Source organism: Blennius ocellaris (assembly GCF_963422515.1).
Source record: "Blennius ocellaris genome assembly, contig: SUPER_13_unloc_1, whole genome shotgun sequence".
Taxonomy (NCBI): domain Eukaryota; kingdom Metazoa; phylum Chordata; class Actinopteri; order Blenniiformes; family Blenniidae; genus Blennius; species Blennius ocellaris.
The window spans coordinates 720,046-736,362 of NW_027662313.1; the positions used below are offsets into that span (position 1 = coordinate 720,046).

The following is a 16,317-nucleotide window of genomic DNA, read 5'->3' on the forward strand; positions in this document are numbered from 1 at the left end:
ATCATTGTTTACTAGGCTAAAGGAAGCAGCAGTGTTTCCTAGGCTAAAGGATCAGTGTTTCCTAGGTTAAAGGAGGCTCTAAAGGAGGCATCATTGTTTCCTAGGCTAAAAGGAGCATCAGTGTTTCCTAGGATAAAAGAGGCTCTAAAGGAAGCATCAGTGTTTCCTAGGCTAAAAGAGGCTCTAAAGGAAGTATCACTGTTTCCTAGGCTAAAAGAGGCTCTAAAGGAAGCATCAGTGTTTCCAAAGCTAAAGGAGGCTCTAAAGGAAGCATCAGTGTTTCCAAAGCTAAAGGAGGCTCTAAAGGAAGCATCACTGTTTCCTAGGAAAACGGAAGCATCAGTGTTTCCTAGGCTAAAGGAGGCTCTAAAGGAAGCATCAGTGTTTTCTAGGCGAAAGGAGGTTCTAAAGGAAGCATCAGTGTTTCCTAGGCTAAAGGAGGCTCTAAAGGAAGCATCAGAGTTTCCGAGTCTGAAGGAGGTTCTAAAGGAAGCATCAGTGTTTCCTAGGCGAAAAGAAGCATCAGTGTTTCCTAGGATAAAAGAGGCTCTAAAGGAAGCATCAGTGTTTCCAAAGCTAAAGGAGGCTCTAAAAGAAGCATCACTGTTTCCTAGGCTAAAGGAGGTATCAGTGTTTCCTAGGCTAAAAGAGGCTCTAAAGGGAGCATCAGTGTTTCCTAGCCTAAAGGAAGCATCAGTGTTTCCTAGGCTAAAGGAGGCTCTAAAGGAAGCATCAGTGTTTCCTAGGCTAAAGGAAGCATCAGTGTTTCCTAGGGTAAATGAGGCTCTAAAGGAAGCATCAGGTTTTCCTAGGCTAAAGGAAGCATCAGTGTTTCCTAGGCTAAAGGAGGCATCAGTGTTTCCTAGGCTAAAGGAGGCTCTAATGGAAGCATCAGTGTTTGATAGGCTAAAGGAGGCTCTAAAGGAAGCATCAGTGTTTCCTAGGCTGAAGGAGGCTCTAAAGGAAGCATCAGTGTTTTACTAGGCTAAAGGAGGCTCTAAAGGAAGCATCAGTTTTTCCAAGGCTAAAGGAAGCATCAGTGTTTCCTAGGCTAAAGTAGGTTCTAAAGGAAGCATCAGTATTTCCTAGGCTAAAGGAAGCATCAGTGTTTCCTCGGCTAAATAAGACTCTAAAGGAAGCATCAGTGTTTCCTAGGCTATAGGAAGCATCAGTGTTTCCTAGCCTAAAGGAAGCATCAGTGTTTCCTAGGCTAAAGGAGGCTCTAAAGGAAGCATCAGTGTTTCCTAGGCTAAAGGAAGCATCAGTGATTCCTCGGCTAAAGGAGGCTCTAAAGGAAGCATCAGTGTTTGATAGGCTAAAGGAGGCTCTAAAGGAAGCATCAGTGTTTCCTAGGCTGAAGGAGGCTCTAAAGGAAGCATCAGTGTTTTACTAGGCTAAAGGAGGCTGTAAAGGAAGCATCAGTTTTTCCAAGGCTAAAGGAAGCATCAGTGTTTCCTAGGCTAAAGTAGGTTCTAAAGGAAGCATCAGTGTTTCCTAGGCTAAAGGAAGCATCAGTGTTTCCTCGGCTAAATAAGACTCTAAAGGAAGCATCAGTGTTTCCTAGGCTATAGGAAGCATCAGTGTTTCCTAGCCTAAAGGAAGCATCAGTGTTTCCTAGGCTAAAGGAGGCTCTAAAGGAAGCATCAGTGTTTCCTAGGCTAAAGGAAGCATCAGTGATTCCTCGGCTAAAGAAAGCTCTAAAGGAAGCATCAGTGTTTCCTCGGCTAAAGAAAGCTCTAAAGGAAGCATCAGTGTTTCCTAGGCAAAAAGAAGCATCATTGTTTCCTAGGCTAAAGGAAGCATCAGTGTTTCCTAAGTTAAAGGAGGCTCTAAAGGAGGCATCATTGTTTCCTAGGCTAAAAGAAACATCAGTGTTTCCTAGGATAAAAGAGGCTCTATAGGAAGCATCAGTGTTCTTAGGCTAAAGGGGGTTCTAAAGGAAACATCAGTGTTTCCTAGGCTAAAGGAGGCTCTAAAGGAAGCATCAGTGTTAACTAGGCGAAAAGAGGTTCTAAAGGAAGCATCAGTGTTTCCTATGCTAAAGGAAGCATCAGTGTTTCCTAGGCTAAAGGAAGCATCAGTGTTTCCTAGGTTAAAGGAGGCTCTAAAGGAGGCATCATTGTTTCCTAGGCTAAAGGAAGCATCAGTGTTTCCGAGGCTGAAGGAGGTTCTAAAGGAAGTATCAGTGTTTCCTAGGCTAAAAGAAGCATCAGTGTTTCCTCGGCTAAAGAAAGCTATAAAGGAAGCATCAGTATTTCCTAGGCAAAAAGAAGCATCATTGTTTCCTAGGCTAAAGGAAGCATCAGTGTTTCCTAGGCTAAAAGAGGCTCTAAAGGAAGCATCAGTGTTTCCTAGGCTAAAGGAAGCATCATTGTTTCCTCGTCTAAAGGAGGCTCTAAAGGAAGCATCAGTGTTTCCTAGGCTAAAGGAAGCAACAGTGTTTCCTAGGCTAAAGGAGGCTCTAAAGGAAGCATCAGTGTTTCCTAGGCTAAAGGAAACATCGTTTCCTAGGCTACAGGAGGCCCTAAAGGAAGCATCAGTGTTTCCTAGATTAAAGGAGGCTCTAAAGGAAGCATCAGTGTTTCCTAGGCTAAAGGAGGCTCTAAAGGAAGCATCAATGTTTCCTAGGCTAAAGGAAGCATCAGTGTTTCCTCGGCTAAAGGAAGCATCAGTGTTTCCGAGGCTAAAGGAGGTTCTAAAGGAAGCATCAGTGTTTCCTAGGCTAAAGGAGGCTCTAAAGGAAGCATCAGTGTTTCCTAGGCTAAAGGAGGCTCTAAAGGAAGCATCAATGTTTCCTAGGCTAAAGCAGGCTCTAAAGGAAGCATCAGTGTTTCCTAGGCTAAAGGAGGTTCTAAAGGAAGCATCAGTGTTTCCTAGGCTAAAGGAGGCTCTAAAGGAAGCATCAGTGTTTCCTAGGCTAAAGGAGGCTCTAAAGGAAGCATCAGTGTTTCCTAGATTAAAGGAGGCTCTAAAGGAAGCATCAGTGTTTCCTAGGCTAAAGGAGGCTCTAAAGGAAGCATCAATGTTTCCTAGGCTAAAGGAAGCATCAGTGTTTCCTCGGCTAAAGGAAGCATAAGTGTTTCCGAGGCTAAAGGAGGTTCTAAAGGAAGCATCAGTATTTCCTAGGTTAAAGAAGGCTCTAAAGGAAGCATCAGTGTTTGCTAGGCTAAAGGAGGCTCTAAAGGATGCATCAGTGTTTCCTAGGCTAAAGGAGGCTCGAAAGGAAGCATCAGTGTTTCCTAGAATAAAGGAGGCTCTAAAGGAAGCATCAGTGTTTGGTAGGCTAAAGGAAGCATCAGTGTTTCCTAGGCTAAAGAAGGCTCTATAGGAAGCATCAGTGTTTCCTAGGCTAAAGGAGGCTCTAAAGGAAGCAACAGTGTTTCCTAGGCTAAAGGAGGCTCTACAGGAATCATCAGTGTTTCCTAGGCTAAAGGAGGCTCTAAAGGAAGCATCAGTGTTTCCTAGGCTAAAGGAGGTTCTAAAGGAAGCATCAGTGTCTCCTAGGCTAAAGGAAGCATCAGTGTTTCCAAGGCTAAAGGAGGCTCTAAAGGAAGCATCAGTGTTTCCTAGGCTAAAGGAAGCATCAGTGTTTCCTAGGCTAAAGCAGGCTCTATAGGAAGCATCAGTGTTTCCTAGGCTTAAGGAAGCACCAGTGTTTCCCAGGCTAAAGGAGGCTCTAAAGGAAGCATCAGTGTTTCCTAGGCTAAAGGAAGCCTCAGTGTTTCCTAGGCTAAAGGAGGCTCTAAAGGAAGCATCAGTGTTTCCTAGGCTAAAGGCGGCTCTAAATGAAGCATCAGTGTTTCCTAGGCTAAAGGAGGCTCTAAAGGAAGCATCAGTGTTTCCTAGGCTAAAGGAGGCTCTAAAGGAAGCATCAGTGTTTGGTAGGCTAAAGGAAACATCAGTGTTTCCTAGGCTAAAGGAGGTTCTAAAGGAAGCATCAGTGTTTCCGAGGCTAAAGGAGGTTCTAAAGGAAGCATCAGTGTTTCCTAGGCTAAAGGAGGCTCTAAATGAAGCATCAGTGTTTCCTAGGCTAAAGCAGGCTCTAAAGGAAGCATCAGTGTTTCCTAGGCTTAAGGAAGCATCAGTGTTTGGTAGGCTAAAGGAGGCTCTAAAGGAAGCATCAGTGTTTCCTAGGCTAAAGAAGGCTCTAAAGGAAGCATCAGTGTTTCCTAGGCTAAAGGAGGCTCTAAAGGAAGCATCAGTGTTTCCTTAGGCTAAAGGAGGCTCTAAAGGATGCATCAGTGTTTCCTAGGCTAAAGGAGGCTCTAAAGGAAGCATCAGTGTTTCCTAGACTAAAGGAGGCTCTAAAGGAAGCATCAGTGTTTCCTCGGCTAAAGGAGGCTCTAAAGGAAGCATCAGTGTTTCCTAGGCTAAAGGAGGCTCTAAAGGAAGCATCAGTGTTTCCTAGGATAAAGGAGGCTCTAAAGGAAGCATCATTGTTTCCTCGTCTAAAGGAGGCTCTAAAGGAAGCATCAGTGTTTCCTAGGCTAAAGGAAGCATCAGTGTTTCCTAGGCTAAAGGAGGCTCTAAAGGAAGCATCAGTGTTTCCTAGGCTAAAGGAAACATCGTTTCCTAGGCTACAGGAGGCCCTAAAGGAAGCATCAGTGTTTCCATAGGCTAAAGGAGGCTCTAAAGGATGCATCAGTGTTTCCTAGGCTAAAGGAGGCTCTAAAGGAAGCATCAGTGTTTCCTAGATTAAAGGAGGCTCTAAAGGAAGCATCAGTGTTTGGTAGGCTAAAGGAAGCATCAGTGTTTCCTAGGCTAAAGGAGGCTCTAAAGGAAGCATCAGTGTTTCCTAGGCTAAAGGAGGCTCTAAAGGAAGCATCAGTGTTTCCTAGGATAAAGGAGGCTCTAAAGGAAGCATCAGTTTCCTCGTCTAAAGGAGGCTCTAAAGGAAGCATCAGTGTTTCCTAGGCTAAAGGAAGCATCAGTGTTTCCTAGGCTAAAGGAGGCTCTACAGGAAGCATCAGTGTTTCCTAGGCTAAAGGAGGCTCTAAAGGAAGCATCAGTGTTTCCTAGGCTAAAGGAAGCATCAGTGTTTCCTAGGCTAAAGGAGGCTCTAAAGGAAGCATCAGTGTTTCCTAGGCTAAAGGAGGCTCTAAAGGAAGCATCAGTGTTTGGTAGGCTAAAGGAAACATCAGTGTTTCCTAGGCTAAAGGAGGTTCTAAAGGAAGCATCAGTGTTTCCGAGGCTAAAGGAGGTTCTAAAGGAAGCATCAGTGTTTCCTAGGCTAAAGGAGGCTCTAAAGGAAGCATCAGTGTTTCCTAGGCTAAAGGAGGCTCTAAAGGAAGCATCAGTGTTTCCTTAGGCTAAAGGAGGCTCTAAAGGATGCATCAGTGTTTCCTAGGCTAAAGGAGGCTCTAAAGGAAGCATCAGTGTTTCCTAGACTAAAGGAGGCTCTAAAGGAAGCATCAGTGTTTCCTCGGCTAAAGGAGGCTCTAAAGGAAGCATCAGTGTTTCCTAGGCTAAAGGAGGCTCTAAAGGAAGCATCAGTGTTTCCTAGGATAAAGGAGGCTCTAAAGGAAGCATCATTGTTTCCTCGTCTAAAGGAGGCTCTAAAGGAAGCATCAGTGTTTCCTAGGCTAAAGGAAGCATCAGTGTTTCCTAGGCTAAAGGAGGCTCTAAAGGAAGCATCAGTGTTTCCTAGGCTAAAGGAAACATCGTTTCCTAGGCTACAGGAGGCCCTAAAGGAAGCATCAGTGTTTCCATAGGCTAAAGGAGGCTCTAAAGGATGCATCAGTGTTTCCTAGGCTAAAGGAGGCTCTAAAGGAAGCATCAGTGTTTCCTAGATTAAAGGAGGCTCTAAAGGAAGCATCAGTGTTTCCTCGTCTAAAGGAGGCTCTAAAGGAAGCATCAGTGTTTCCTAGGCTAAAGGAAGCATCAGTGTTTCCTAGGCTAAAGGAGGCTCTAAAGGAAGCATCAGTGTTTCCTAGGCTAAAGGAGGCTCTAAAGGAAGCATCAGTGTTTCCTAGGCTAAAGGAGGCTCTAAAGGAAGCATCAGTGTTTGGTAGGCTAAAGGAAACATCAGTGTTTCCTAGGCTAAAGGAGGTTCTAAAGGAAGCATCAGTGTTTCCGAGGCTAAAGGAGGTTCTAAAGGAAGCATCAGTGTTTCCTAGGCTAAAGGAGGCTCTAAAGGAAGCATCAGTGTTTCCTAGGCTAAAGGAGGCTCTAAAGGAAGCATCAGTGTTTCCTTAGGCTAAAGGAGGCTCTAAAGGATGCATCAGTGTTTCCTAGGCTAAAGGAGGCTCTAAAGGAAGCATCAGTGTTTCCTAGACTAAAGGAGGCTCTAAAGGAAGCATCAGTGTTTCCTCGGCTAAAGGAGGCTCTAAAGGAAGCATCAGTGTTTCCTAGGCTAAAGGAGGCTCTAAAGGAAGCATCAGTGTTTCCTAGGATAAAGGAGGCTCTAAAGGAAGCATCATTGTTTCCTCGTCTAAAGGAGGCTCTAAAGGAAGCATCAGTGTTTCCTAGGCTAAAGGAAGCATCAGTGTTTCCTAGGCTAAAGGAGGCTCTAAAGGAAGCATCAGTGTTTCCTAGGCTAAAGGAAACATCGTTTCCTAGGCTACAGGAGGCCCTAAAGGAAGCATCAGTGTTTCCATAGGCTAAAGGAGGCTCTAAAGGATGCATCAGTGTTTCCTAGGCTAAAGGAGGCTCTAAAGGAAGCATCAGTGTTTCCTAGATTAAAGGAGGCTCTAAAGGAAGCATCAGTGTTTCCTCGTCTAAAGGAGGCTCTAAAGGAAGCATCAGTGTTTCCTAGGCTAAAGGAAGCATCAGTGTTTCCTAGGCTAAAGGAGGCTCTAAAGGAAGCATCAGTGTTTCCTAGGCTAAAGGAAACATCGTTTCCTAGGCTACAGGAGGCCCTAAAGGAAGCATCAGTGTTTCCTAGGCTAAAGGAGGCTCTACAGGAAGCATCAGTGTTTCCTAGGCTAAAGGAGGCTCTAAAGGAAGCATCAGTGTTTCCTAGGCTAAAGGAAGCATCAGTGTTTCCTAGGCTAAAGGAGGCTCTACAGGAAGCATCAGTGTTTCCTAGGCTAAAGGAGGCTCTAAAGGAAGCATCAGTGTTTCCTAGGCTAAAGGAAGCATCAGTGTTTCCTAGGCTAAAGGAGGCTCTACAGGAAGCATCAGTGTTTCCTAGGCTAAAGGAGGCTCTAAAGGAAGCATCAGTGTTTCCTAGGCTAAAGGAAGCATCAGTGTTTCCTAGGCTAAAGGAGGCTCTACAGGAAGCATCAGTGTTTCCTAGGCTAAAGGAGATCACACTCTGGGTGCTGGTCTCTGGATCAGGGGAAGGTCTGACCCTCGTGGTCGGGGCAGCAGAGGAGTTGAGGAGTGAATGCCCCTGGTTGCAGGCCTTTGGTGTTAGCTGAATGCTAACGCTGGGTGTGCTGCCATCTCGGGGTCTTCGTTGCAAGAGAGCAAGTAGACTGGCCTTTTGTTGCACGTGTGGATTCGAAGGTGTCAAATCCTGAGAGCTTCAACCAATCAGTGACTGGCTGAGTGCATGGGGGGAAGCGTCTTGTGATCAGAAAGGGGGGGAGGAAGGTCCTGCAGAAGCTCTCCCCCACTGGTGCGAAAGACAATCACACTCCTGGGTCAGAATTCATATGTCATGACTGTGTATCATGACATATGAAAATTGTCTTTCCCCAGAAATGAACAAAATTTCTGTGGTCTTGTGAGATCCCAACAAAGAGCAACTGTACTTGTTCATACCACGAATCTGCTCACTTTCTTTCTCAGCTGGGTTGACTGACTTTCCTTGTTTCTGGTATCAACTGAACAGGTTTGTTTGGTTTGTAACCAGCTACAACATTTCCTCAGTGACAAACTGTTTGAAATACATGCATGGTTTCTTCAATGGTCTCATCAAATTTAACATCGAGAGCTTCAAATTCTGCCTTTCACCTCTACTTTCAGATTCATTTGTAGTTTTAGCCTGTGTCAGTGTTGGACATTCTTCTTCGGGACTTGTTTGGTCATCATCTTTATCTAACTTTGCAGCTGTATGCATTGTTCTCCTCTTTTTTTTTTTACTTTTCACTGCCGTTTCCATGCGACCTTGTTGCCTGTGTTGCTGTTGGACTCTCTTATTCCTCTTCAACGATACAAGTATTGACGGGTCAATACTTGTATCATCTTCATCATTACTATTAGAGCTTTCTTCATCATGCTCTGCATTGGAGGGCCAATCTTTATCTTCCACTGCATCATTTGACCCCCACTCCCCAAAATATCGCTCAAATTGGCATCAAGGAAGCACAGTACATCTTGTACTGTCGTACCTTTCAGTTAAAAATATAGGTTTATCAATTTAGAATGGAAATAAATGATCCTTTCTACCAGTTGTATCAAATTTGGTATCAAATTTTTTGCACGTTTTTATGATAACACCCCCCCCCTTTCCCGATTCTGATGCAGGTTAACAATACACAGCAAACACTTTTATATTGAGACAGTCCACTGAAACCTGCACCTGTTTACCCCATGTCCAATAAGTGTGTGTGTGTGTGTGTGTGTGTGTGTGTGTGTGTGTGTGTGTGTGTGTGTGTGTGTGTGTGTGTGTGTGTGTGTGTGTGTGTGTGTGTGTGTGTGTGTGTGTGTGTGTGTGTGTGTGTGTGTGTGTGTGTGTGTGTGTGTGTGTGTGTGTGTGTGTGCGTGTGTGTATAAAGCAGGAGCAGACCTCTGGTGTAAAACATTTCCATTTTACTTGAAAGCAGAATGACATCCACATTGTTTCATTAGTAAACTAAGAGTATCAGAAACTACAGAGGCCAGGAGGAACGCTTCTATTTGTACATGGAATGTGAAACCAGTCGCAGAGGATCAAACGATACTGACTCAAATCATCTAATCTAGAAAGGATGTGACTTGTTGGGAGTGGCAGTGGAACAGAAATGTGAAGAGCACTCTACTCACAAACATGGTTTTCCTCGTTAAACCAGCTGGACCTCCTACTTACACCATCAACAACAAACAACAGTTAAAAAATGGCATGGACGCCTCACTTCCCATCCAGCTTGGCCATTTCCTGCAGGTAGATGCCGATGCTCTCACTGTCAAACAGCACAAAGTAAATGTTTTTCAGAGAGGAGCTGGTGGACGACACAAAGTGGTTGGAGATGGCCTTGAGGATGAGCTGAGCAGCTGTCTGCTTCGGGAAGCCGTTCCTGAGAGACGGAGACAGTAGGTCAGTCATCTTTCTATTCCAGGTGATCGCCAAGGTGTGTGTGTGTGTGTGTGTGTGTGTGTGTGTGTGTGTGTGTGTGTGTGTGTGTGTGTGTGTGTGTGTGTGTGTGTGCGTGTGAGACCCACCGGCCGGCAGGAAGAGAGGGGAAAGCCACAGACTTGAGCTTCTTGTCCTCTGCGGCTGAAAGGCAGTTCTTCACCGTCTTCTCCAGCTGGTCTTCACACTTGTCGGAGCCCCACTGAGGGATGTTACAGTGGATGATGAAGCGGGCAGCCATGCCACTGGCCTGGCTCACTGCCACTGCAGGACCACACACACACGCACGCACGCACGCACGCACGCACGCACACACACACACACACACACACACACACACACACACACACACACACACACACACACACACACACACACACACACACACACACACACACACACACACACACACACACACACGTGTGTCCTCCTTTTGTCATGAAGCTGAGCGTGTTCTCTGGATGTTCTCAGCTCAGTTTAAAGTGTTGCCCCCTGCAGGTGTGTGAATCTGTACCTGAAGCCACATCCAGAGGCCCCTGTGCTTTTCGTAGCTCCTTCACTGCCTCCAGGAATTCACGTCCTCCGGCTTTCTCCAGAGCGTTCCCTGAAACAGAAGCAGCACTAAGTACCAGACAGGACAGAGGACAGAGGGACGGCAAGCTACGTGCTTACCCACTCCATCCTTCAGGTCCATCTCTGCATTGGTGGGGTTGATGATTCCCTCCACTTTAATCGTTCCGATCTTTCCCAGTTCACTCTCTGTTAGTGACAGCTGTGGATTCATCAAACAGTCTGGTGACTCTTTGACACAGCATCAAAATCCACTATGGCTCTACTTCATATCACACTTCTTTTTGTCTCTCTCACTTCTTCAGTATACAATGCTGCCACCTACATGTACCCAGGTTTTTAGAAAAACAAATATTTCCCCTCTACATTTCCCTAAAAAAAAGTCTCCATCGACACAGACCCATATACTGTATAACGCCCTAGTACCTGGCGTCCACATATGTGGACTTCACATTTTCAGTTGTATAGACCACAATACTACATTTTGCTCTACAAGGTCCTGGTGTCCACTTATGAGGACATCATACTGCCACTTGGTGGTGGAAGAAGAGTATAACACATTACAGGTTAGATTCAAGATGGCTGACAACGCACCTAGAAGTTCAGCCGGCCATTCCCGAACCAAAAGTTGACCAGGTAAAAAATTCCAATAAATTTCATGGCTGATTCTTGTTCAGATGTATTTATAATTGTTCAATGTTCGTTATTGAAGTGAAATTAGACAAAAGTTTGTAACTATAACAACTCATGCTGTTAAACTTGATGTACACGTATGTGGACAGGAGGACTTAGTTCTGATAGTTTGGTTGAACATGTCCACAAATGTGGACAAAGGGATTGAGTTTGTAAATTGTACTTTGGGATTGATTTTGGTAGAAATAAATAGTTTACTACAGTACAAGCAGATATGGTATGTTTTATTAATACATTTACATAGATTTTTATTTGATTTTTGTCATGATTTTTTTTTGAGAGCGTTATTCTGGATCACAACTACTGGAGTTGCTGGGGTTAATTGGCGGAGACAAGTCAGAAGTGGAAAATTTGTCAGACATCGATGATTCCGTGGAGGATGCTGATTATCAGCCCCCACGACAGGAGCCAAGTAGCAGTGAGGAGGACAGTAGTGGGTGTGAGGACCCCGTTCCTCAGCCTATCAGAGGACGTAAACGCCTCCGTTAGGAATATCAAGGATATCGTTTGGATCGTGACAATGACAAATCACGCACTCCCAGTCGTCGCTCTCGGGCACCGCAGGACGAGGATGATGTCTCAAGCAATGTCTCAGAAGAGACAACGCCAGGACCAAGCCATCAAGCACAGTCCAAGAAAGGACGTGGGCTGTGATGGAGGGCTTCTCCGCTAACACCAAATCAAGCTCAGTTTGAGCATGAAGAGGACACTGTGGATGACAGAGAGGGCTGGACCACATGGAACACTATATTGATAAAGACTTGATAAATGATTGCTGATTGCTCCAATGCTACATCACTGGCCAGAAGTTGAGACGCAATCAACACGTCAACTCATGAAATCTGTTGTTTTTTTGGTGCTTCTATTTTGATGTCTTGTGTCCAGTGTCCTGCAGTCAGGATGTATTGGTCCAGCACTTTGACACTTCCTGCCCTCACAGAAAAGTTCACACGTGACAGATCTTTCAGACTGAGGAAATGACTGAATGTGGTCATTGTTGATGACGTTCCAGACGTCACTGAAGGGGCGTGATGCATTCTGGAAAGTGAGGCCTTTTCTGCACTGCATTCTGAAAGGTTGCAGGTCCCAGGCTCCCCCACCATGTGTTTCTGTTGACGAGCAGATGATTCCATTCACAGGAGCTTGTCCACAGTGACAATATCTGCCAACGACGGGACAAGAAACTGAAAAGATATGTAACCATCTCGTGACCAAGCATTATCCGTGAATACAACTCCAAGATGGGTGGAGTTGACCTCGTCGATAGAAGGATGAGCGACGACAGCACGGATGGCCACACAAAGAAATGGACACTGCGGATGCTAATGCTCTTTACCGATCTGGCTTTAGCCCCCAGCTGGTTCCTGTGCCGTGAAGACCTCAGTGTATTTGCTACTTCAAAGAAGAACGTCATGCAGTTCTTTTCGGATGGAAGTGGCCGTAACCTTCTAGGGCCAGCATGACAATAACAACTCTGACTTTTCAGAGCAGGAAGATAGCCCAGATGTTTCGATCTGAGGGAAAAGGCGTCCAGTGAAGGCAGTTCCCCATGTCTCAGTCTGAAGGAGGGTTAATGCACAAATTGGCATTTATAGTTTAGAATAGTAACATTGCAGAATGTTTACAATGTGTTTTTACTTTATTACAGTCATACCTTTTCCTGCAACTGTTAACAGCACTACAAACTAAATATACTACTCAAAGACGCAAAATTGTGTTCATTGTCATTTTATTTTTGCACTAAGCAAAACTGTGAAGTTATTTATTTATTTGGATTTTGCGCACAATCATTGTTTATATTTTTGTTTAGGAAAATGGGCAATAATTTCCTACTTTGGTTTTGCACTCAGGAAACAATGTTGCCATGTCCAGGTACCAAATATAGAGTTTTGTACATCATTACTCAATTGTGACTTTATTGTGTTTTATTGGAATATAAAACGAAGGTCCACATATGTGGACATCATTTTTCTCAGAAACTACATCGTGTAATAAGATCATTCTCTGTTTTAACACTCATCAGGTCCCAATAAGCCCAAATAGCAAAGAGAAATTAAAATTGAATGCCATTTAAGAGTTCGGGTCTTAGGTATAAACCTCGTTCAGAGCTCCTATGAGCAGCCAGACCTGTAGCAGGCAGTGTAACGAGAAGCATGAAGCCGTGACAGACTATCAGAATCCTGAAAAAACACATCACCAATTGTGACGTATCCTCCCCCTTAGAAGCAAACGGAGACACAGACTTTCTCCACTTTGGCCACAGTTTTCAGGAATCACCGTTTGTGGAGGCTTTTAGCTGCGTTGATGTGTAAATGCAAGAAACGCAGAGAAACATCACAGGTTGTAAATACTCTGATACATGTAAACGTGGCCTGAGAAACATCCAACCTTCCCGATCTGGTATTAAGATCATCTGCAGCATTTTCTTCATAGTTTAAGTATGTGGCTGCTAGTTGTAGAGGCGTATTACCTTCTGTCCCAGGAACAGGCTCTTGGCTGACAGGATGGTGAAGCCGTCTCCAGGACCGTCCTCCCCGGTGGAGTTGGGCACAGACTCTTTGTCGTTGTCTGTGCTCTTTGTTACAGGGGAGAAGAGAGCTTCATTTAACATCAATGACACTGAGATGTTCATCAGAACCTGCTGAGTCTCTCAACAGGGAGTGGTTCTGTGTGCAGTGGTTGTCATTGAGCTACTCCTTAAGGATTGAACTGGTTCATGCAGCTGCGCAGAGTAAACTGATCAAACAGGGCAGCCTTCTTCCACTATTTTTTCTGGTATTGTATCACCAGAAAACCCTGATCAGTGTCTAGAGTCTTCCTCCATGTAAAAGTTTGGATTCTCTGGTTGTGGTCCTGATTTGAATCCCAGTTTAAAACCTCTGGATATTCTCAGTTCATTGCTTCTGTTGAATGAAGTCCATTTCTGAACTTCTTAACTATTGCTTCTGTTAATTTCTTCATTGCGAGTCTCCAGATGATGCTGCAGGTAAAGGAAATCAGAAAGATTCACACGACTGAGCTTCAACCTGGAATATTAGTTTACTGAGTCCCTCCATTACAGGCTGTGTTCTGTCAGGTATTCAGGACAGTAAATGTCTGAGTGAAGCCCGATGGCACTGTTCTGGGATGTTTAATCCCATCCACATAAAGCCCAAAAATCATTTTAATTGCTCGAACTTGACTTTGATGACCTGTAAGCTACATCATAACCTTTAAATACCAAAAAGAAAAGAAATCCTGCATTTTTATTTAACGCTCAATTCACAAGCTCACTCTCATGATGTGTTCTTTTCAGTAATTTAAATCTTTCACTGCTGTGAGCCCCCCCCCCTCCACTGTGCAGGGCAGACTGACCTTTGGCTTGCGCCCTCGTTTCCCTTTGACTTTTTTGAAGGGTTTGACTGACTTCTTGCTCTTTGCTCGCTCCTCCTGCTTGTCGGGGATGGAGGCCTGGCTGACCCGGCCGCCCCTCTTCTTAGAGAGCAGCTCTGGGTGGATCCGGGGCAGAACTCCTCCATTTGATATGGTCACTCCTCGCAGCAGCTGCGCCAAGACACAACTCACAGTTCATCAAACAGTTTGTCTGCAGAGGGACGACAGCAGAGGTATGACTACTGAGTGTCGACAGCGGAGAGAAAACCGCAGAGGAACGACCACCGAGTGTCAACGGCAGAGTGTCGACCACAGAAGGACGACAGCAGAGGGACAACCACAGAGCGATGACCACAGAGGGACGAACGCAGAAGGATGACCACAGAAGTATGACTGCAGAGTTTCGACCGAGTAACGACTGCAAAGGGACGACCGCAGAGTTTCCACCGCAGAGTTTCGACCACAGAGGGATGACCGCCGAGGGACGAACGCAGAAGGATGACCACAGAAGTATGACTGCAGAGCTTCGACCACAGAGGGATGACCACCGAGGTTTGTCAGCAGAGGGACGAGCACAGAGTGTCAATGGCAGAAGAACAACCGCAGAGGGACAACTACCAAGTGTTGACCGCAAAGGGATGGCCACAGAGGGACGACGGCAGAGTGTCGACCACAGAAGGATGACAGCAGAGTGTCGACCACAGAGTGACGAAAGCAAAGTGTCGACCACAGAAGGATGACAGCAGAGTGACGACCAAAGAGTGACGAAAGCAGAGTGTCGACCACAGAAGGATGACAGCAGAGTGTCGACCACAGAGTGACGAAAGCAGAGTGTCGACCACAGAAGGATGACAGCAGAGTGTCAACCACAGAGTGACGAAAGCAGAGTGTCGACCACAGAGTGACGAAAGCAGAGTGTCGACCACAGAGTGACGAAAGCAGAGTGTCGACCACAGAAGGATGACAGCAGAGTGTCGACCACAGCGTGACGAAAGCAGAGTGTCGACCACAGAAGGATGACAGCAGAGTGTCGACCACAGAAGGATGACAGCAGAGTGACGACCGCAGAGTGACGAAAGCAAAGTGTCGACCACAGAAGGATGACAGCAGAGTGTCGACCGCAGAGTGACGACCACAGAGTGACGAAAGCAAAGTGTCGACCACAGAAGGATGACAGCAGAGTGTCGACCACAGAAGGATGACAGCAGAGTGTCGACCGCAGAAGGATGACAGCAGAGTGTCGACCGCAGAGTGACGACCACAGAGTGACGAAAGCAGAGTGTCGACCACAGAAGGATGACAGCAGAGTGTCGACCGCAGAGTGACGAAAGCAGAGTGTCGACCACAGAAGGATGACAGCAGAGTGTTGACCACAGAAGGATGACAGCAGAGTGTCGACCGCAGAAGGATGACAGCAGAGTGACGACCGCAGAGTGACGAAAGCAAAGTGTCGACCACAGAAGGATGACAGCAGAGTGTCGACCACAGAAGGATGACAGCAGAGTGTCGACCACAGAAGGATGACAGCAGAGTGACGACCACAGAAGGATGACAGCAGAGTGTCGACCACAGAAGGATGACAGCAGAGTGACGACCGCAGAGTGACGAAAGCAAAGTGTCGACCACAGAAGGATGACAGCAGAGTGACGACCACAGAAGGATGACAGCAGAGTGTCGGCCACAGAGTGACGAAAGCAGAGTGTCGACCACAGAAGGATGACAGCAGAGTGTCGACCACAGAAGGATGACAGCAGAGTGTCGACCACAGAGTGACGAAAGCAGAGTGTCGACCACAGAAGGATGACAGCAGAGTGTCGACCACAGAAGGATGACAGCAGAGTGACGACCGCAGAGTGACGAAAGCAAAGTGTCGACCACAGAAGGATGACAGCAGAGTGTCGACCGCAGAGTGACGACCACAGAAGGATGACAGCAGAGTGACGACCACAGAGTGACGAAAGCAGAGTGTCGACCACAGAAGGATGACAGCAGAGTGACGACCACAGAGTGACGAAAGCAGAGTGTCGACCACAGAAGGATGACAGCAGAGTGTCGACCACAGAGTGACGAAAGCAGAGTGTCGACCACAGAAGGATGACAGCAGAGTGTCGACCACAGAAGGATGACAGCAGAGTGACGACCGCAGAGTGACGAAAGCAAAGTGTCGACCACAGAAGGATGACAGCAGAGTGTCGACCGCAGAGTGACGACCACAGAGTGACGAAAGCAAAGTGTCGACCACAGAAGGATGACAGCAGAGTGTCGACCACAGAAGGATGACAGCAGAGTGTCGACCACAGAAGGATGACAGCAGAGTGTCGACCACAGAAGGATGACAGCAGAGTGTCGACCGCAGAAGGATGACAGCAGAGTGACGACCGCAGAGTGACGAAAGCAAAGTGTCGACCACAGAAGGATGACAGCAGAGTGTCGACCACAGAAGGATGACAGCAGAGTGTCGACCA

General features: G+C 46.1%; 1 protein-coding gene across 1 annotated transcript in view; it reads right to left on the reverse strand.

Annotated features, from left to right (window-relative positions):
• Window positions 1–8,682: 8,682 nt before the first annotated feature.
• The window catches only part of macroh2a2 (macroH2A.2 histone), a 50,574-nt gene continuing 42,939 nt past the window's right edge, over window positions 8,683–16,317 (reverse strand). The window contains exons 4-9 of the mRNA XM_080521212.1: window positions 13,835–14,023; window positions 12,951–13,055; window positions 9,890–9,989; window positions 9,732–9,821; window positions 9,307–9,481; window positions 8,683–9,161 (exon numbers count right to left, since the gene is read on the reverse strand). Coding sequence (XP_080377338.1) covers window positions 8,996–9,161; window positions 9,307–9,481; window positions 9,732–9,821; window positions 9,890–9,989; window positions 12,951–13,055; window positions 13,835–14,023 — 825 coding nt within the window. The 3' untranslated portion in view covers window positions 8,683–8,995. The remainder of the gene's footprint in view (window positions 9,162–9,306; window positions 9,482–9,731; window positions 9,822–9,889; window positions 9,990–12,950; window positions 13,056–13,834; window positions 14,024–16,317) is intronic.